Consider the following 21988-nt stretch of genomic DNA (forward strand, 5'->3'; position numbering starts at 1 on the left):
GGGTGCTGCTAAACATTCAGCTACACCATAGCCTTCCTCATCCTCACCGGCACATTGCAGAAATAACTTTCCCAGTGTGGGGACTCTGCACGCTGTTGCAGTTTTGTGGGGGCAGTCACATAAAGCCATGATGTCAGTGGCATCATGTGCCCTGTGGTTCCAGGGAAATTTACGTCAGTGACTAAGCATGAAAAAGAGAAGTTTGTCCCCGTAGAGCTGATTAATAACAGATACCAGCTGTGACAGAGATGGCATTTCACAGTCCTCAAGGGGAATGGGTAGGGGGTGGGACTTGAGGTAGTGCAGGGCTCCAGGTGACAAGTTAGGGAAATGTTATCAATGGGTCATACTGTTTTTGGGTCAACCTGACACAGCTATAATTGCTGGCTAACTCTTGGTGTAAAGCCAGCTGATCCAGCAGTGCACAGATCTGGCATCGACAGTCGCAGAGCCGCAACCTCAGTCTGTATTAGAAACCTAGTGGGCGTATCTTCAACTTCCAGATGTCTTCTGCATTTTGAATTGCCCCTTGGGATAATCTGTTGCCTTTACTGGAATCATCTAGAAGCCAAGCTGTGACAAATTCTGCAGAGTTATGTAAAAGCCCAGCTCTCTACCTTGTCATTACACACTTGATTCCAAATGAGGATGCAAACAGATCAGGTGCTCCTTACATAACTTTCTCCTCTTGCTCTTGGCTTGTCACGGCCAAGAAAGGCTCGTTGCTGCAAGCCCTTGCCCACTCCCGTGGCTGCCTGGCACACAGGCACGGCACCGTTTCTAGTCTGTTATGTACCGTATGAATAAAAGCCCCCGATGGCCGCGTTTAGCTCATCGCCTCAGCTTTAACGGCAGCCCTATGCTCCCCCCTCAAAATGGCCTCCAGATGAAGCGACACACAGTCTTTTCCACGCTCTGCAACGGCATTAACGCCACGCTCAGTTTTCTTCCCCACAACGGGCAGCTTTCGCGTACTGCCGCTGCTCACCTACCCCGGGCCGGGGGGGCCGACAAGCAGCCCTGCGCGCACCGAGGAGAAGGCCTGGAGAAGGCCCGGTTGTGGGGGTGGAGGGAGGGCAGATAGCGAGGGGAGCCTGCCCGCCACACTCCCCCGCAAGCCGGGCAGGGCTGAGGGCCGCAGGCTCCACGGAAGGGCTGTGTGCGGGATCGGCCCCGGAGCGGCGACACCGCGGGTCACCCCGCACCTCAGAGCTGGGCCGAGACTCGCCGCCCCCCTCCCGGCCCTGACCCAGATTCCGTGAGGGAAGGGGCGGGGCCGCCGCCTCCGCCAATGGGCGCGCCGCGCCGCCGTCACGTGGGGCGGGGAGTGAGGCGCGGGGGGCCGCCTCCATTTCGCAGCGGCGCAGCAGTCAGTCGGCAGCCGGCCGTCGCCGAGGGAGGAGGGAGCCGTTCGCCCGCCAGCCCAGCGCCGACAGCCCTGCACCGACATCCGCAGCACAGGTTCGTGACAGGCCCGGCGAAACGCTTCCCTGCGGAGCGCCGCGGGTGGCGCCGGAGGGAGCAGGGTCGGTGGTGTGGGGAGTTCCCGGCTTCGCAGCCGGGTCGGCCTCCGAGCGGCGGCCGGGTTTTCTCGCCGCTCTGGTGCCCTCCGCGGGATGGGGGAGCCGTTGGCGTCGCTGTTGGGCGCGGCCCGGGCCGCCATTTTGTGGCGGTGCGATGGCGTTGGCTTTTCTTCCCCTTGCTGGGAGAGGGGGGGCGGGGCGTCGGCGTGTTGTGGGCGGGGCTGCGGGCGGAACGTCGGGTTGCCATTGGTGCAGGCTAAGGCGGGGCCCCAGCTGGCTCCTTCCTATTGGGCCGGAGCGGGGGCGAGGCCGGGCCGGGCCGCCTGCAGGGGACTGCGGCAGGGAGGGCGGCGGAGCCGTGAGTCAGCGGGCAGGGCCGGGGGGCGGCGGGCAGGGCCGGGACCGGGGGGGAGCTGACGGGCTGGGCGCCGTGTCTCCCGCAGCGAGCTCCGCCGCCACCACCACAGCCATGAGCGGCTGCCGCGTCTTCATCGGGAGGCTGAACCCGGCCGCCAGGGAGAAGGACGTGGAGAGGTTCTTCAAGGGATACGGCCGCATCCGGGACATCGACCTGAAGAGGGGGTTCGGGTTTGTGGTGAGTGCGCCCCACCGCAGGGTTCGTGCTTTTAACACGCTCAAGTGGCAAATAAGCGTTTGTCAGTTTCTTAAAGATCTAAATTTTTTTTTTTTCTCTACGTCTATGCTTTTGCTGTTGTGGTTTTGCAGGAATTTGAGGATCCAAGGGATGCAGATGATGCTGTCTATGAATTGGATGGAAAAGAGCTTTGCAGTGAGAGGTGAGGCACCCTTTTTGATTAATAGATAAACTGGGCTATCTAAAATAGGAAATCATAACTTGCATTATGTTATCAGAACTGTTTGAACGATTTTGTGTGGTGTTCTCTATAACTATGAAGAAGTATATAAGAAGAAAAACGTGAACGTATATGATTTTTTTATTTATTTTTCTTTTCCCCTGCAGGGTTACAATTGAGCATGCGAGAGCACGCTCTAGGGGTAGAGGCAGAGGGAGGTACTCTGACCGTTTTAGTAGCCGCCGACCACGGAGTGACAGGAGGTATGTATAACTTTGAACTGACATAGTTTTAAAAAGAATACTGGGGAGTCATCTGATCCAAGAACTTGAGCTAGAATGAGATATTAAAAGGCATCGTTTGCCCTTTTAGTCAAATCATTTCGTGTGGTGGTAGGATAGTGAGGATTACAAAACTTACCAGCTCCACTTGTCATGTCTGTGCTTCCTGCCCCACAGTACTTAATGCTTGTCTGAGATGACTCAGGATATTCCGTAGTTAAATTGTAGTAGTAATGGCAATGTCCCAATATTGGTTATTGGTATAGCCTTTGTTATTATTAGCGTGGTTATATTTTAATTAGTAGTAAAAGTCTGAATTGTTCATTTCCAAAACCAGAAATGCTCCACCTGTAAGGACAGAAAATCGCCTCATAGTAGAAAATTTGTCTTCTCGAGTCAGCTGGCAGGTTTGTTGAAACACGATTAACTATTTTGACTTCATTTAATGGGTATGTAATGTAATGTAATGTAATTATTTTGTAAAATAATTAATTAAACGTTAAATATAATTTATTAAAACTGTTTATGTAATTAATGTAATTTTAAGTAACGTAATTTAAATATTTTCAATGAAAATTAGTTAATTTTAATTTATATTAATAATAATAAATGTATATTTTAGAGGATATATATTTATTTTTTTCTTGTTTTTTAAATCCATTTTAACCACATATTAAACCCTTTATTTGCCAGCCTATCTGTGTCGTTGGCCTTATGACGAGGAGTGCCTGTGGGTTATCCTAATCGTTCTGTCTTGGTCACTCTTGGTTGGGCCTGGTTGACTTTCCAGTCAGCTCCTACAATGTCACATGGCCACCTCTAGATCTGTGTTTGCCGGTCTAGACGTAATCGATGCACTCCTTAAAGTGCCACATTGCAACGATCCCAGAGCGTTAACGAGATCTGATTCCTAAGTTGAGAGCTGTTCTTCCTGTAACGCTTCCGAATAAAGAGGTCCCGGTCGAAAAGAGTTGAAAGATACGAAATTAGGTGGTCGTTGGAATCCTGATCGCAGTAAAGTGGTCCTTGGTAACATCAAGCATAGAGAATGTCTGGATCCATCAGTAGTCTCCTAATAAGGGAGGGCAGTGCGATTAATGGCTTCCATCGACTGGGTAGTGTTCGTCAAGTGGGTGGCGAAGAGCCAGTCGGGCATATGTCATGACGGTATCTCCGGTCGCTTAAGGCAGTTTGCTGCTTGGCTAGCCTAGGGAAATGTTAATAAAGGTAAAGTAAACTATATTTTTAATGACATATGGGGCACAAAATAATTGGTGTTTTGTAAATGTAATTCTGTTTGCATATAAGATTCTTAATGTAAATGGAGACTGAAATAGTACAAAAATTTATGGGTAGTATTTCACACTCAGTCCAGTATATATATATACAAATGTACTTTTTTATTTCTTTCTCTCTCTCTCTCTCTTTCTCTTTCTTATTTAATCTATATAATCTTTGTAGACTAATATTTTCCTTAATGTTAAAATACGTTATGAGCATTTTGCTTAAAGCAATATGCTTTTTTCATTTATTTCGTGCCCTGATATAGATAATTCAGTTTTGGTAGAATACAAGTATGGCGATTGCCATGTTTGTAATTTATCTAACAGCTTCTCTTTCAGTAGTCTTAAGTTTCTTTTGATTGCTTTTAATTATTTTTATATAGATAAGTATTAATGTCACTTCTTTGCATAACATAACTGGTCTTGTGTTAGGATCTCAAAGACTTCATGAGACAAGCTGGGGAAGTAACCTTTGCGGACGCACACAGACCTAAATTAAATGAAGGGTAAGTCTCTAAAATAATCTCTTGAAGGCTGTAGAGTAATATTTGTACGTGTAATATTTGGGGAGGGAAGCTGGCTGCTTTCAGTGCTCGGCAGCTGTTCATAGTTTAATTTAGCTGCCCTTTGAAAATGCATTCCTCTGGTATTTGGGGAGGGGAGTTCTTCGTGCTTGAGTTATGACAAGGGCTGATGACACTGAGCAGTGTTTTTTGAGTTGTTTGGTTTTTTTTCCCCAGGGTATGTTTTTGCTCTGTCATCAAAAATACAACTTGTAATAGTGAGCTCTCTGGTTTTGTTTCTGTTTTTTTCTGTAGGGTGGTTGAATTCGCCTCTTACAGTGATTTAAAGAATGCTATTGACAAGCTTTCTGGTAAAGAAATTAATGGAAGGAAAATCAAACTAATCGAAGGCAGCAAAAGGCACAGGTATGGATTTCTACTCTCCTAACTAGTGCTCCACTAAGAAAGTTTTGAAGTCAGTGGCCAGGTGACCGAACTGGAGACTGGTGAATTGCCTGGTTATTGTTGTGGTGTGTGACGTTTCCTTGCTGACACCAGTGCTCTTTGCTTCCCCAGTAGGTCCAGGAGCAGGTCACGGTCTCGTAGCAGAAGCTCGTCCAGGTCTCGTAGCCGTTCCCGTTCCCGCAGCCGCAAGTCCTACAGCAGGTCAAGGAGTAGGAGCCATAGCAAGTCCCGATCAGTTAGTAGATCTCCAGTGCCAGAGAAAAACCAGAAACGTGGTTCTTCCAGCAGATCTAAATCTCCATCGTCTGTGGATCGGCAGAGGTCCAGATCGAGGTCCAGATCTGTTGACAGTGGCAACTGAACTATAAGTAACTTGCCCTGGGGGCCCTTTTTTAAACCATACTTGCTAAAACTTGTGGTAAGTATGTGACTTTCTGTGGGGAGGGGTTTGGATGGGGAGGGGGGAGGGATGGGGGAACTTTGTAGATGTGGACCATGGTGGGAAGGGTTATTGACTAATTGTATTAAATGTTTTTGATAACCCTTTTCTTGCTCACATTTTTTGTGAATGTCTGGAGTGTATAGTTTGTGTATATTGGTAGAGCTCTTTATAACTAAAGCAGACAAACTTTTTTGTACTCCAAAAAAAAAAAAAGAGATCATCTGAACACTTAATGCCCAGTATATTGAACTGTGAATAGCAATTCACAACACTAGTTTAATGCCACAAATTAAACTAATAGCTTTAGGCACCTAAGAGCTCTACATGTGCTGTACATAAAGCTTTATTTCAGAGGGTATTTTTTTGTGCTTTTGAACCATTGTTGCAGTTATAGGTCAGCAGATTAAGTGCTGGTCATTGCTGGTAATAAAACATTATTTTAAAAGCTTTTCATTTAATATGACTTGCACTACACTAAGGAAATGCCCATTTCACTGCCCTGTGGTAATAATATTCTATAAAGCACCCTAATTCTTGATACTTAAGAATTAAATAGCTAAAATAAAGTATAAAGAAACACGTCTCTGCTTCCAGTGTATCCTTAATAAAGTGTCTGTGACGACGCCTCATGTTGTTGGGACAGTGTTAAAACGTTTCTTAAACGTGGGTCCACAGCAAAGCTGTGGTTGAGCGTGTTGGGTGTGGGGTAGTACTTGGTTCCTCTTAAGTATGTCATGCTATGTCCCTGGGTACATTTATGTTCTTAAATAAGGACCTTGACATAAAGAGAATCGTAGCAGAAGGTGGAATGGACAAGTCATTTAGGTTTTAATCTCTATTTGGGTAACGAGCGTGGAATATAACAGTGGGACGTAGTCAGCACGCTTCATTGGTGTGTTTGTGTACATGTGTGTGAGAGGACATCGAGGTGTGGGTAAAGCATTTTTTTAGGCATTAGTCCTCATTTTGGAGAAAGAGGAGGGGTTTTTAAGTGTGTGGGAGTACAGCAGCCTGTGTCTTGGCGATTGTGCCTTACGGGGGCAGCAACCCTCTGCAATCCTCATGTTTCTCAAACCCTCAGCTGTGTTGCAAGAGAGACCTTTAGAATTTAATGTAAAAGATAACGTGTTTTCTCATAAACTGCTTTGCAAAGCTACTCCAGTAACCCACCAACACCTCTGAAGAGATCTCGGGGGCCTCAGTCAGGTTTGGCAAGGCGCTTCTGTTGGGAGTGAAGTCTGGCCTTGGGGGAATTTGGTCACTGAGTATCTCTGCAGACCCTGCTGCCTTTTCCCTCTACTGGTGCAGGGTTCTCTGAAGCATGTTCCAGGTGAGCTGTTGTGCCTTGGGAAACTGTCCTTTAGGGTGGCAGCATGTCAAACAGGGGAGAAGCAGGCAGTGGTGGTTGGATTGGTACACAGTTAATTGGATTATTACTAATCAGCTTTGGGGAGGGGGGAGGCTTCCCTCTCAGAGGTCAGTGGTTCACATGCTGGATCACCTTAAGAGGCGTGGAAGGAGAGGGCTTTAACTTCTGGGGGTAAAGGCGGTGTTGGCTGTAGGGTTGGCTCCCTTTCCTCAAGTCAGCTGATCCTTTCTGCTTACGTGAATGATCAAGGACATCTGTGTGCAAGTGGGACTTGGCTCCAACAGGAACCCAGGTGGCTGAAGGCACCTGATGGTTGGAAAGGGGTGGGATTTCAGACACTTCTTCCCTCAGGCCAAATACGAAGCACTACCTCCTCTATAAATAGCTGTTCCAAATTCTGTTTCTAGACCGCACCACTTGCCTTGCAAGAGGCGTGAATAAATTTCTGCATTTTATCTGGAGAGATGATGAAGGTTCTGTTTAAAACAAACTCCCAGCCTTTGCATCGCGGAGGGTTACCTTGACTTCTGGCCAGAAATGATTCCATGTTTATGAAGCTGAGGTTCTTGGTACCAGCCTGTTTATTCATCTCAGTTCAGGTGGATCACTTCAGGTTACACATCAGAGGTGTTCGTGTCAGTCTTACCTCATCTGTGGGGTGACAGGAGCTAGGTGGTGTCCTGAAGGGGTGGTGCATTTCGTTCACCAACTCCTACAAGGCAAGGCTTACCAAGTTCAAGACCCGTGTCTTTCCAGAGGTCCAGATTGCTGGGCCCAAACGTGATGCAGTTGGGCAGTTTGCACAGCTGTGTTGAGTTTTTGTGAGCTCTGCTGGTTGGTGTGTGTGGGGTTTGGAGAACAGGAGTCATCAGCAGTCCGTGGGCTGCTCAGCTATACCATCAGTCTTGGTGGCACCTCCACGGAGAAGCTTTCACACCTCACTTCAGGTTAAAGAAATTACATGAATCTTCAGCGTTGTCTTTGAGAGCTGCTTCCCACACGTGCCAGCGGGACAATTACAGGTAAGAGAAATTAAAAAATGGGGGCAGTGATTTGCATATGTGCAAAACTGAGGGGAGTCACTTGGGAGCGTGTCCCTAAGCTGTCCCAAAGGGTTGTCACAACGACTTGGAAGTCACTGGAAGTCTCCTTCATGGGCAGGCAGGGAGAGGTTCCGTCTGGAGGAAGGTCTTTGGGAAATAACAGTGGGGGTCAGGTTGGCTCTGGGGGGGTCCCCTTCTCTGTCGTGAAATGAGTGTGTAAAGCCTTACACGGGGCTGCTGCACACCCGCAGGCTGGCTGCAGGAGGTAGAGCGTGGAGGGGTGGTGGCAGCGGCTGCTGCAGGACCTGTCTGTGGTGTGTTCCTGGTTCCCCACTGTTCCTGCAGGGTCTGGCCGGTGGCTTCCTCTCTGGAGCAGTAGCCAGGCCCGCAGCTGCGGGCGTCTTCTCTGCTGCATCTGAAGAGAAAGGAAAAACATCCTGAGAACAGGCAGTTCTGAACCCAGGTTATGGAAATGCTGTGACACCACTACAGTTGGTGTTGCCGGGTGATTTAAAGCAAAAGGAAGGAACTTGGAAGTCCTGTCAAAATATTTAGGCCGTTTTGTTTCCAGTCATTTGTGAATTGGAGCCTGGAAAGCCACACTTTTAATAGCGTTCTTGCAAACACCTGTACGGCTGTTCCCAGTGTCAGCTGCTCTGCACTGCAGCTCCAAATGGGGTGGGATTTTTTTCCCCAGTAACAGTCATCCTTCAGCTACAGCTGTAAGATACAGGAAAGTGCTCCTGTAGCAGCTGCTCCTCTGTCCCGAGAGACTGGAGAAAGCTGGTCTGGAAGCATCAGAGGGATGAGTGATGGAGGACCTCATGCAGCAGTGCGTTCTCCAGCCGTCTTCGTGGACATTCAGCTGGGCTTTAGCGTTAAGGACCCGCTGAAGCTGGAGAAGAATCTACCTCACATCTATACCAATACTGTATGTATATTTTACTTAAGCTTGAATCTATTTATGTACTTCTCTAGCACAAGATCCACATTCCTTTCCTTCAGCTGCAGTACCTGACTGTTCTGTCCTTCTCCTCCTCCCCCTCCTCCAAAAGTGAATCTCAACAGTGTACAGCAAAGGGAATTTGCTGCATTAAAGAATATCTGATGTTCTACTGTAGTTTTAGGGGGGACTGTGTGTGTGTGTGACTTCTTGGTGTGTGCTCAGTGCAAATCATAGCCTTTGCAAGATGCCCATCCTAGTTTAAGCACAGAACTGAAAACCTCAGAGCACTGATAATATGGATAGTAGATAGCTATAGGAAACCTTCTGCTGATGAAAGAAGTCATAATTTCTCATTTCTTCAGTTACCTGTGAAATTTTGCCTGAGATCTGTATTTAATTGGCTGGGTATGGTAACTGAGTTAAAGGGCAACCCCATTCTGCTCCTAGAAAGCAGCAATTTATGGGCAATTATATGTAAACGTACATGGTTTGGATTGGAAAATGTAAGAAATACAGGAGCAAAGCTGTACTTGCCACTCGGTTTCTTTAGTCCGTCATGGATCCTGAAGACCAGAACGAGCAGAAGTCCCTCTCCCAGCTGGAACAGCAAGTAGAGGAGCGGGAAGAAGTAGAGGGGGCCGATGATCTCTGGGGCGAAGGCGACCTTCAGGATGGTGGAGCAAAGCTGTACGTTCTGGCAGCCGGTCTCCATGCACACTGTCCGCCTGCACCTGAAGGGGGAAATGTTAAACAGATTGCAGCAGAGTTAATCCACTTTTTAAAGAATTTAAAAAGAAGCCTGCCCACCTTGCTGTCGCAGTGCTTTGTGCGTGGGCCTGTGCTAAAAGCCGCTTTATGAGGCGCAACGCTGGCTTCCATCCCTAGAAGGTTTTGCCTCGCACTCCCTTTGCAATGTGCAGAGACAGATCAGGCTATAAATGTGGATTTTTTGCTTAATGGTTGTTTGGAGACCTTGTGTCCTGCTCTGGGAGGTGCAGCTTCCCGCAGGGAAGGAATCTGCTCCCGAGGTGAAAAGAGGAGGCCAGGGTGGGAAGGTGAGAAATAGTGAGGCCCAGTGGACCTCCTACCGGGGTTAGACGGGATGAGAAAGGGAAGGAGTGGGTTTTATATGCAAGGTTTTCATCCTGAGTTCCTGGGGTTTCGGATGGATGCACGGACTGGTTTGGGGTAATTATCAACTGGGGAACAGTTGTGCCACTTCAGGCTTGATCTCTCTTGGCATTCCCTAATTCTTTGTTGTTCTTTGGTGCTATTCCTTTTCTTCGACCCCCACCTTCGTCACCGAGAGGCTGGTAATGTATGCTTAGCAGGTCACTAGTGACCTCAAGTCAAACCCGTCCATCTGGCTCATTCAGTGAACCTGCATAACATCCTTCCACACCTTCCGTGGTGTTCAGGTACCTGTGTCAAAAACTGCTCGGGCTGCTCCTCCCCTTTCCATGGAGCTGAGCAGAGGTTGAACTCATTTCTCTTCCCCACTTAAGGTGTAGGAGTCACCAGCTTGCAGTGTGTCTGCTCATACTTCTAGGGCGCATTTTGGGTGACTGCAATCAGTGTTTGTTTTAGAAAAGCACATTTGTGATGAAACCCACGTTTTCACCATTGCTCCATAGACCGGAGCTGTCATACCTCTCCATTCTTCTGGTGACAGAGAGTGAAGGGAGGAGGGAGTGGAGGAACATACCGGTCATTAAGCTTGAAGACTGCGGAGAGAACATAGCCCAGCAGGAATCCAATAAAAGGCATCAAGGCAGAAGATCCCAGGAGGGATGGTGAGAAGACGACCATGATACTGCTTCCCACACTGGCCACAGACAGAACGATTATTGCAGCAGATGACAGCAGAAGCACAACCATCCCTGCCTAAAATAAAAGTGGTCAAGATGTGGACAAGAGAGAAATCCCCAGCAGAATCTGCCTCAGCTGTTGGAAGCAGCTGTACCCAGTTCCCTGTCCATCACAGATGTAAGTATATACAGAGAATGCATAAGTGCCTTTCATGGACATAAGTGTTGTAAGTAATCAACAGGAGACCATCCTGAGGTATTACCTTAAACAATCAAATACCTTTCTGGCCTACATGCAAAATGACTGGTGCTTGCACCATCAGCCACTTGTTTCTCAGGTATTGCTTTGTGTCTCTCCACCAAGGTCCCTTTGTGGACATAGTCCACTCAAAGCAGGTGGGAAGGAAAGCACTTTACTCACAGGTAGAGTCTGCCTGCAGCAGGTGTGGAAGGTGGTGGCTGTGTTTTCAGACTGTCTCATTGGTGTCGGGTGATTTGGCGGGTGAAGCAGATGGGGAATTTTGGGAGGCAAAACACGGTTCTCCTGCCTGTCTCTTCACTTTGGAGTCCAATTTGGATGGAGTTCCTCAGGTTTTATTTAAAAGCAAGTCTTCACCCCCTTCCTCTTTTGTAGAGAAGATAAATGGAAAGGTGGTGTTGCTTTGGTTAAGGTAGTAGTTGGGGACAGTGCATATAAGGCTCATTAGTGCTGCTTGTAACAAGTTAAAATGAAGCTAGAACTGAAGCCAACAAACAAGAGCAAGGTAGAAAGTTGCCTACAAAATGTTGTTTCTCTGGAAAAGGTGGAGGACTTCCCTTTGGGCAAATATTTTAATGATTAAAGTGGTGAAGTGGATGCCTTGAGTTCTGTCCACAACCCTTTCATTGGTTTGTGGCATGCCTTAAAGAAGTTAATATTTCTGTGCCTCTAGTTTTGAAAACTTCCTTGAGGTCCTTGGTTGAAAGGCAACTAGCACAGGATACCTCTTACCTTGATGATAAAGCCAGTGTACTGGGGTTTCTTCTCATTCAAGATGATGCCGATGGCGCAGGGGATTAGCATTAGGACCAGGGAGGTGATTATTCCTTTGTAAGGCACCTTGCCCTCCAAATCACCCTCATATAGTCCTCTCGAGTAAAGGTACAGAAGCAGAGGCATTAGTCCAATTGCCAGGACCGTTGAGCATGTGGTCATTACAATGCTGAGATGAAGAAAGAATCCTTCAGTAGAAGAATGATGCTTCTTTTATGGAATACGCTCATTTTTCTTACTAACCTGGACACATGGCTTTAATATAAGATTTTGCCTTGCTCTTTCCCAACCTGTCACTGGGGTTTCCCCATCGCTATCAGGTTGCATAAGGATGTGGTATGAATAGAGAGGGGGGAAGATGACTCAAGTTCTATACAAGCTCAGAAAGAACCCTCGCTATGGGTACAGCTCACATTTCAGAAATTCACAAGTGACAGAGAAATTAATACTTGATATTTTTCTCCTGGAAGAGAAATTAATACTTGATATTTTCCTCCTGGATATTATTTTAACACTAGGGTTTGTTGGATGGTGGGGTTCTGCTAATTCAACGTTTCTCACTGATGCAGCTTCTCCAGAGAGGGTGCTCAGTTTACACAGAACTATATGCTGCTATCTGGATAGATATAGCATATATATGCTATATGTACTGCTGTGTAGAGATGAAAAAGTGTTCCTGCACCCGCTTCATCAAGAGCAGCCTGCCATATACTTCAGAGAAAGGCACAAAATTACATTTTGTTATAAAACTGGGACAAATTGATTCATTGAGCAATATGGGTGCTTTAAAAATAATCTAGATTTAGTATTTCAGTCTTTGTTCACCTTCTTGGGGATTGCTAATGTTGATTAAGCCACCTTCTGAACCAGTCATACGACTAGATTGGCCTGGGCAACGAACACGCACTCAGCTTGCCTTACCTGAGGTTCATGTCCCCTCTCAGTGCCAGACTAAAGATGTTGGAGAGGTTTCCCCCTGGGCAGCAGCCGCAGATGAGGATGGCCAGGGATTCTGTGGCATCCAGCTGGAAGAGCTTGCCCAACAGGAATGCTGTCAGGGGCATGACGCCGTACTGAGCCATTACAGCAATCGCCACGCCTTTGGGTTTCCTGAGGTGAGTTGTGATCTTGGCTATCTCCATCGTACACCCCAGAGATACCATGATGATGAAGAGGACCACAATAAGGATCACGTTCAGGGCTTTGTCTGTGGCCTGCTGGCCAAATGGTGGTGCCACACTGGTCAAGGAGGTGCTCTGCACATGATCTGGGCTCCAAAGCTCTGGGCTTTCAGAGGCCCCCGTGGTCTTGTTCATCCTGCTGAAGAGTTTAGAGGTCCCCTCTTCTGTAAGTAGCTGGGAAGGTAAAGAAGGGCTTGATTCAGAAATCCTAATAACATCCAATTAATGCAAGCAAAACATGAGCTCTCTTTCCAGCCACTACTCTTGTCGTTTAGCAGCTGTTGAAACAGAAATTCATGTTTTGAGCAATAATTTGTGAATCCCTTCAGTTCCCTTCAGTAGTACGTTGTACAGTTTGGTGTAGCTTCTACTCTGGTCCCCCAACTCTTCCAGCATCTGCTCTCACAGTGAGAACGAGGGCATAGCTGGTGGGAGAGAGAGGGAGGCTTGTTCAAAACTCGTAAAGACGGGCACTTCATTAAAGGGAAAATGAACCAGAAGAACTCTCATCCACAAGACACTGCTGAGGTCAACACTTAAAAATATGATGCATCCAGAGCATTTTATTTTTATCAGGAGTTATAAAATGCTTATGTTTCTGGCCGTAAATCAATCTCTCCATAGGAGGACTAGGAATAAAATTTCTCCGTGGGTGAGTAGTTTCTCTAGTAAACTCTTAGGGACCTTCATGTCTCTTTTCCTTCAAAATGTTATTCCCTTCATGGTGTTGAGAGGAGGTTCTGCATGGCAGGAGCCTCACCAGCCCTCTGCAGTGCAAAGCTGTGCTTGCTGCAAGCACCACAGTGTTGGGTGCAGGACCCGAGGGACCCTGCACCATGATCCAGCGAGTGGTGCAGGCACCACCCCAGCTCCCCAAGGAAAGGCAAGTAGGTAGCTCTCAACCACCTGTGCCTGCAAAGTGCTCTCAGTACAAGCATGTAGAGTTCTAATGTGCAGGGAAACAGGAGCTGGGTGGCTGGAGCTCGGGCAGGAAGAGGGATTGGAGAGGTGGATGGCAAAGACTGTTCCTCCAGCTGCAGTGGTCACCTCTGTCTATCCCCCTGCTGCTCCCTGTACCCTGGCTGAACAGGGGACCTGCTTTCCTCCATCTGCCACGCTGGGGAGCAGCACGTTGCCCGCCCTGTCCCCAGGTGCCATGCTCCCTGATCCCTCTGCAGGTTTTTGCCTTCATTTATGGAGCAAATCGACCTGAGCCAACCCCTAGGTCAGGCATGGGACTCCGAAACGCACAGAGCTGAACATGTTAAACTAGAGGAAAGCGAACACCATTACCTTATGTGCTTATAGGAGACTTCGGTGAGATTGCTTGCTGCTCCATCCCTTCCTTGCCAAGCTTGGTCCTTCAGTCTTCTGCTTCAAGAAAATCTTTCCCTCTCGGCAAAACCTTGTCCTCTGCTTGCAGAATATCAAGCCTTTTAGGCAGGGAAGTTGTTACATGCTGGTTGTGCTTACAGGTCTGCAGTCTTTTTCTCTCTGGTGGGGGATTGTAACCAGGGAGGTTTGCTGCGATATGGCCAAGCTCTAATCCCTTTGCTGAAGGTATTATGAGGTTGCAGTAGTGTGTCCATCGCTCCTATTCATCCGGGAGCTCGGCAGGCTCAGCCTCTCCAGCCCCATTGCTCTGGAAACCCCGCTGGTGGCAAGCAGGAATGTTGGAGCTGTTCTTCCCAGCTTGCTCTCGCTTTGGTTGGGAACTTTGTTTTCCAGGCTGGCAGCCAGGGTGGAAAAGCACCGGCAACAGCTCCGGAGCCCAGTGCGGGCATCCCCCATTGTGGGGGCAGGAGCAGTGCCTGCAGCTCCCGGGGGCTCTGTGTGTCTGTGCCCGTGGCTGCTTCTACACCCTTGTGAGCACCACACCACCGTGCTTGGGGACAAGGGCCTTTCCCCATAAATCACAGGTGGCAGAGAACCTCTCTGTCCCTGTGGTGGCAGCCCAGCCTCATCACTGGGGTCCTGGCCAAGCAAGTGGGAGGAGGTGTCCTGCAGTACTGCACAGGTTTTTTGTTTTTCCTGGGGCATCTGGGAGATTTCCAGGCACAAGGGCTGCCCAAGTACCATATAGGCAATTAGGAGATAGGAATTAGGAGCAAACGCAGCAGCAAAGCCTGCAGCAATTTCTTCTCTCTTTCTCTGCCCCTCCCTTCAGATTTTTTTCTCTCGTAGGTCCCTGGTCATTCTAAAGAAATGCTTGTTTTGACTGCCTTTGCCTTTTAGCTACGAGCTGAGTTCTGTCAGAAGATGCGAGAAAGGTCAAGGCAAACAATTAAGTGGCTGTGAAGTGTCACTGCCTCAGCAGCGCCCAGACCCCCCTGGCAAGCTCAGAGCAGCTCAGGGTTTTAAAACAAGGATGTTGTAACGCTCTCACCCTTTGTCTTTGCAGGGCTGTAGAAGAATGTTTCAACTACCCCAATAATTAAAAAAATGCCTGCTAGTTGTTTGCTCTTCAAGCGTTCCTGCTGGTTCCCAGTAGTTAGTGCAGGAAATGCCGTGGGAACCAAGGGAGAGACTGGTCGAGAGAAGCAGAATAAATTAGGATCGTTATTTCGCCCCGTTTCATGCTGGGGACGTCCAGTTGTTTTACACGGGCACTGGAGCTGGGGGGGTTTGCGTTCAGATGTGGCTGAAGAGCTGCATCCCTGCTCTCAAGCCGCAGCTTGGTGGGACCACCAAGGGGGTTGGCTGGAGGAAGGAGCAGGCTGCCACGCCAGAGGCAGTGGGGGTCCAGGTGGTGGGTGGCATGCTGCTGGTAGCCCACCATGGGCTGCTGGTGGTCATATTGTCCACCTGGGTTCAGAGGAGGCTTTGGCCTTGGAGGAGCTGCCTGCTCAGCAAGCAAGCCCCTAATTTCATCCATAGGCAGAACGTCCAAAGGTCCATTTTCCCTTCTTTCGATCACTTTCCAGGCTCAGCTCTTAAAAGGAAAATTTCTAGATGTTCTTTAAATGGTGTCCTTCCCCCCACCCACGGCCCAAATACCCTCAAACAGCTTTCTCCCCGTTCAAGGGGTCTTTTTCTCTCTGCCCTTGCTCTTTGTGAAGCCGAGGAGCTTCAGGAAAGGTTCTGCACAGCTCAAGCCACTTGAGGGCAGTGGTTGCATGCCCAGAGCCTGGCTGCTCTCTGAGGATTAAAGATCTCGTAAAACAACAAAGTCTCACCATAGGTGCCATCGCTTAGGTCGTTTTTATTAAGTCAGATACTCCAAAATTCAGATATATGGTCTGATACACCAGACATCACAAGATGCTTAACAAATGTGAGGCATTAAAAGAGATATTTAAAAAAAAATCCCCAAACATACACAAGTTGGCAGACTTCCTGTTGGAGCTCGAAATGAGCTGTTTTCTGGACTTTTTTTTTTTTTTTTTTAAGACACCAAAGGAGTCAGTGCCTTGTGCTTTCATAATGCAGCTTCATAAATTCACTGGAAAAATATGAAATGGCTCACATGCCCCTTTCAGTGAGGGGGAGCTGAGGTCCATTTTTCCAGTTTGCAGCTGGGATTGTAATTTCTTCTGTGTTTTTTTGCAGAATTTAATGTAATTTGAGCTCAGCCCAGTTGTTACCCAAAGGTCATACTTCAGCAGATGTGCCATATTTCACACTATGTTGGCCTGCAATCCAAGACATGACCTCGCCCATATTTTGCTCAGGTAAGGTTTCTTGCTGTATAGTTACCAACTTGGCTAATTAATTTGCTCATTTCTGTGTGCTTTGGAGGCATTTTTGCCCACCACAGCTCTGCCCGCATGGCCAGCACTGTGCTGGAGTGCCTGTCAGGGGGTTGAAGAAGGAGGACTTCTGCAGGGACAATCACGACTTGTCACAACTTGTACTAGCTGTAGTTCTCCCACGCCACAGTTTTGGTCCTGGTTCATGTTTTTTCCACTTCTGTCACTATCTGAGGATGCAACCCACTTAAACGGGACACCCTCCAATCAAAATCTAGGGCTGGTCTGCCCTGTCATGGGAAAAGTTGTGTGCCTGGGGTACTGGTTGGCTCTGCTTGTGTCTGAGCCTGCTGCAATAGGGTCAGAATTGAGAATGAACTGACTGGGCTTGTCTTGAGATGCAAACCACTCGCCACCTGGTGCGGAGCAGCCTCAGGGAGAGGTGCCATGTATCATTGGCCAGGGCAGCTGTAGCCTGATGCCATGGTGATGGCCACACTCTTCTCTCATCCCCACGTTGGGTGCCATCATGTTGCCATGCCAGCTCCACGCTGGGGATGGCAACCCGGCACGTCACAGGGAAAGGGCACATCTGGAGTGGGACAGGGCTAGGGGAGGACAGAGAGGCTCCTGCAGCTCTGTATGGTCCTGCTGGCTCCCTGCAGTGAGGTTGAAAGCCCTGCTGTGATACCAGCAGCACGCCCTGGAGGCCTCCCGCAGCCCCTGGGACATGCTGGAGATGGAAGTCCATGCAATCTGCTGTTGGCTGCCCAGCTGTGTCTGCCATGGCATTCCAGCATGGATGGGGGCCCCAGCCCGGCGTCCCACAGCAGGGTGGATGGAACTGGGCACCTCTGCAACCGTGTCCTGTGCCCCACCACCGGGCATCCACTGGCTCCCTGCCCCGGCAATGCTACTCTCTTAGCGGTCCAGAGCGCAGACGGGAGCCAAAGTTGTTTGTATTTATTCAAATCCCATTTAGCATCCGTCAGGCTTAAAAATCCCATGACTACCCTCTTATACAATTTTGTTTGATAGGAAAATAATTAATTTTGCAATTAAGCTGTGCCCAGAACAAATGATGTAAGAGCCCTCCGTATGGGCTAAATTAGCGCCTGCTGAGAGACAGCGCCAGCATCTGTCTGGTTTAGTGACACTTATTTTAAACAGCCAGAGGAGGGGATAGTGCACCCTCCTGTGATTTTACTGATGGCTTTGCCTCAGCCGGAGACCCGGAGGGGACTTGGCAGTGTCAGCTGGGCATGCTCTGGTCGATCAGCAGTGAAAAACGAGCTTACTCCGGTGCCTCTTCTCCCTTTAAGGGAAGCTGTTTTAAATTTGAGCTTGCTGGCCAGGTGGGCATTGCTTATGCCTTGAGCGGTGGGGGGCTCTGGAGAAAGGAAAGCTGCTCCCAAGAGCCTGAGTGAGGCACCTCAGCCATTGAGACCAACGTTTCTGTAGGTGGCCCCTTCCTCCTAACTTCTAGAGCAAGGCTTTCCACCAGCACCATGAAGTGCCAAAGGACCTTAGTGGCAGTGAAGGGTCTTGCCCAATCCTTTCAGTGGTGTTACTTACCCTATGGGGTTTTAAATTACTTCAGGCCAAGAGCTCCATCCACTTCTGGAGATGGGTGATTTTTACAGATAGAAAACACAGATTGCCGTGGATTTTTGACCACTCTGATACCTGCTTGGGTTTCTCTAAGGAGCCAGTGCGACGTGGTGATATGTGGGAGAGGCTCAGTTTTCCCTTGGTGGGGAGCAGTCTGCAGGTCTGGGGTAGAAACCCCTGTGCTGATGAGATGGGGATCTTTCCAAGGGTTGAGGGGAGCACTGGGGTTACCCCATGTTCCCAGATGCAGAGAGTGGTTGTGGCTTTGCCCACAGGAAGGGTGTCAGCTTGGTGCTGGAGCAGGTTTGTCTTGAGGGTGGATGTTTTTGGGAGAGAACTCCACAGAAGGAAGTACTTTCTTGTCTGTGATGCTTATTTTTCTCCGTGGGAAAAGAGATATTATTTATTGTCTATTGTAGTCACTTGTTAACTACAGAATTAGTAGGTCTGGTTAATTTTGACTGTTCCATTTCCTTAGGGACTAGATGTCAAAAATAGCTTCATAAAAATTTGACAGCTTAAGTTTCCTTGAAACTTTGGTAAAATGCTGTTGGCAGGCCAGTAGGAGCTTCCTTAAGCCTGTATCCAATCCATATAGCCTTCACTGTTGCTCTTAGCTTTATGGGAGAAATGAGCCTTGTCTGCTCTTCTGATATTTGCAGGGTGATAACTGCTCAGAAAAACACTGTGTTTTCTCTTGGTCAGGTGGGAAGCCTCTTTGGTGTGAGCTTGGGAGAGCTGATCTGGGCAGCAGAAGGTTTCCTAGTCCCTTGCCCAGCTGTGGATGCTATATACCTGTGGAGGGTAACGGCATCTTGAGCTGAGGTGAGTGTGCTTCATTGGTATCAAAGCTTATTTTACACAATTTAATCGAGTAGCCTGTGCTCGAATTCTACCTCCATAGCTTTAAACTGCTCCATCAGTGACATGGAGTAGCTCTTCTTCCTACATGGTGAACATGAAGACTTAATAAAGGAGATGACTTGGTAAGTGGGAAATAAGAAATAAAGTGATTAGGATTACTGAAAAAGTCCAAGACCCTTACTCAAACTCCAAGGGAGAACCAGGAGGTCTATGAAAAGGCAGCCTCATCACCCAGTCTTTCCCCTTCTGTTGCACCCAAGCTCCCATCTGATGGGCAGCCAAATTGCCTTGATGAGAGAGAGAAATTTCCATGTCAAAGAGAAGGCATGAAAACTACTGCCAGGGTTTAATCTTAGAAATAAACAACCAGGTGGCTGTGTGGGAGACTTCTCCAGTGGCCACAGAGCAGCAATGCCCCAGAACCACTCAATTCAGTGCCTGCACGTGAAGGCTCAGTGGGAGAGCTGGGGGTTCCCTTGCAGCACGCATGCAGCGCCAGAGGAGAGCATCCCACGCTCCTCCGTGCCTTTGAGGGTGTCGGGGGCATGCTAGCAAAGTCCAGGTCCTGACATTGCTCCAGACATCATCCTCGAGCTGCTGAGACCATGCTCCAGCCAGCAACGTGCAGCTTTAGCTGCCTGGAAACTTTAATCTTCACCTGCAAATCAGTTCGGGTAAATTACCTGTCGACATGCTGAGCTCCATCTCCTCTTGTTCCTCAACTCTGCTGTGATGCCTTCAGCCACCATCCTTCAGGAAAAATCTCTCTTTTGTAAAACAAAAAGAAAACATAATTTAAGTAATGCAGTCCAAGCCAGAGCTGTGTTTAAGTGCACACCTGACTTTGCAGGACCAAGCTGACACTTTGGAGTTACAGGGCGAATAAGGAGGAAAAGAGTGCTGCCACTTTGGACAATATGGCTTTGCCTGGTTCTTGTCTGCTCCTTCGGCATCCTTGCATCACTGCTGTGCCTGGAAACGATCTTGTCTCTCCTCTCTCTTCCTCTTGTAGTTACAGCCTTTACAGGAAAGCTGTAGGCTGTGCGTATTAGAAGATCAGACTTGTCTCTCCCCCATAGGTGTGTCAGGAGCTTTGAGAAGAGGCTGTGTTATCTTGCTTAGCAGCAGAGATCTCCCTGAGAGCCACACAGCACTTGTTCAGGAGGCTCAGGACCAGGAAAGCCACTGGGCAGGTGCCTGGGGTCAGTCTCGGTCTTGCTCCCTGCTTTATCACTGTCCCCTGTGTGAAGAAAGCTCCTGAAGCCATCTGAGCTTAATAAGAGGTGAGCACAGCACGTTTTAGCTACGGAAGGGCTTTCTTTTAAGCCTGCTTGGGTTCCCAGCAGCCACAGAAAGGCTGGTGTGAAAGCCCAGCTCCCGTGGCACATCAGGATGCCCCAGGTGTGCCAGCCCGAGGAGGGTCCCAAGTGGGCACAGGGGACAGCAGGGCTGCAAAAGGCAGAGCTTCAGCTCAGGGGGAACATCTAAAACCACATCCCAAGGGATGCTTGAAGCCTGGGCTGTCCCTGGGTCAGTCCTGGGCTACTGGCCCAGCTCTTGCATGATCCGCAACCGATCAGCAGAGCAATCCTGAATAAATATCTGGGTGTCCAGCAGTGCTTGGATATGGTCACCTCTGTGAGTGCTCAATGACGAGATTATGCCACTGCTTTTTACTTTGGATTTGGGGAGAGTTTTGCTCTTTTTTTCTCCCCCACTTACTTGGTTGTCTTTTTCTTCAACTTTTATCCGTTGTGATGGACCCCTGATTCAGCCTGAAGAGGCAGGACATGTAGAGGGTTACACTGCTTGCTTCCAGGGGAAGAGAGCTGGACCTATTTCCTTGCTTACCTATGCTGTAGGACACAGGTAAGCAAATTTCTGCCTCTCTTTTACCTCTGCAGGCAGGGACATTCTAGTGGTGAGGATGAAAACCCTGGAGGATGGGAGATGTGATACTGGGCTCCACCATGTCTTGATGCAATGTTGGGAAGGCTGGGAGCTTGGTGTCGTGGGCTCCAGGTGCATCCTCCATCGATCTGAGGGGGTGGTGAGGGTCCCCAGCACCCTGGGAGATGAGCACCATCTTGTGAAAGTCCTGTTGCCTCCTGCCTGAGTAGAGCTGTTGGCCCTTCTGCATGGTGCAGTTGGGCCAAGAAAAGTTCAAGAGGGCTGTTGAAAAACTTTTGCTTACTTCTTAAAACTTACTTCACCCCCTGCCTTCCCCTTTTGGCTGCCCCTCAGCCCCACGTGTGCTGAGCTCTGCCCACAGCAGCACCTCTGGGCACCGGATCCCTATCTGGGCACCAAATGTCTGCATAGTCCTCCAGGGTGTTTTGCCGAATTTCTGGGCTGGTGGAAACCTCGTGGCTTTGAGTTCCACTAATCCATCAGGCACTGTTGTCTTTCAGTTACTGGCAGTCCTGTGGTGAGCCCCTGCCCTTGGGCTTGTCCAAGCACCCTGGCCATGGTGAGCCAAACCCGGCAGTGCAACGCTTTTGTCTTGCTTTAATTAGAGTAGGACACAATTATTAGTGGCATGCTTTTATTTCCATTTGTTCATTCTGACAGCAACCGAAGGAAGCCATTATCTCTACAAGAGGATGTTTCAGCAAGTGTTACAGTAAATAAACTTAACAGGACCAGTGCAAAGGAGAGTATCACGTTCTCTTACAGGCAGCAATCATAATCAGGATGTTACAAACCAGAGCCTTTCAGGAGGCTCAACAGTGAGTCTGCACTCAGATCAACCTTTAATCTTGGAGGATGACTGAGCTCTTTACAGGCTGATATATTATCACAGCCTAACTGCCCCGTAACACAGGTATCCCTGGAAAGACACATGGCAGTTCTTTCAGCACCTTCGGAGACGAAGAAAGTAAGTTGGATGGCACCCACCTACCCCTTTTGGGCAGTAAGTTGCTGTATGGATCAGGATAAAGATGGAAGGTCGGGCCTGGATTTGACCTTGGATAATGTTTCCCAGCCTTCCCTGCTCCATGAACAGCAGCAACCCCGAGCACACAACGTGCTCTTGGAAATTTCCTCTGGTCCCCTCAGCCTGGAACACCAGCTTCAGTTTTAACTTTTCTGCAGCCCCTGTCTGCAAGCAACGTTGTTCTTGGAGGCAGA

At 48.6% G+C, this 21988-nt stretch overlaps 2 protein-coding genes across 4 annotated transcripts; one reads left to right on the forward strand and one right to left on the reverse strand.

Annotated features, from left to right (window-relative positions):
- The first annotated feature begins 1314 nt into the window (after positions 1-1314).
- On the forward strand, positions 1315-5893 carry SRSF5 (serine/arginine-rich splicing factor 5). Of its 2 annotated transcripts, none has more exons than XM_014941892.1 (8): positions 1315-1461; positions 1967-2118; positions 2250-2320; positions 2506-2601; positions 2957-3026; positions 4335-4408; positions 4721-4831; positions 4982-5893. In XM_014941892.1, exons 2-8 carry the CDS (start codon positions 1993-1995, stop codon positions 5229-5231), a joined length of 798 nt encoding a protein of 265 aa, XP_014797378.1. In that variant the 5' UTR covers positions 1315-1461; positions 1967-1992; the 3' UTR covers positions 5232-5893. The 2 variants fall into 2 exon arrangements, with proteins under 2 accessions (XP_014797378.1, XP_014797379.1); XM_014941893.1 differs by having other exon boundaries at positions 4985-5893.
- Positions 5894-6398: 505 nt separating this feature from the next.
- SLC10A1 (solute carrier family 10 (sodium/bile acid cotransporter), member 1) lies at positions 6399-14231 on the reverse strand. Of its 2 annotated transcripts, none has more exons than XM_014941891.1 (6): positions 13986-14231; positions 12433-12866; positions 11470-11608; positions 10376-10554; positions 9205-9401; positions 6399-8139 (listed from the first exon to the last, which is right to left on the reverse strand). In XM_014941891.1, exons 2-6 carry the CDS (start codon positions 12825-12827, stop codon positions 7949-7951), a joined length of 1101 nt encoding a protein of 366 aa, XP_014797377.1. In that variant the 5' UTR covers positions 12828-12866; positions 13986-14231; the 3' UTR covers positions 6399-7948. The 2 variants fall into 2 exon arrangements, with proteins under 2 accessions (XP_014797377.1, XP_014797376.1); XM_014941890.1 differs by having other exon boundaries at positions 11470-11680.
- Positions 14232-21988: the final 7757 nt, after the last annotated feature.

Source organism: Calidris pugnax, unplaced genomic scaffold, assembly GCF_001431845.1.
Source record: "Calidris pugnax isolate Ruff unplaced genomic scaffold, ASM143184v1 scaffold56, whole genome shotgun sequence".
Lineage (NCBI taxonomy): Eukaryota > Metazoa > Chordata > Aves > Charadriiformes > Scolopacidae > Calidris > Calidris pugnax.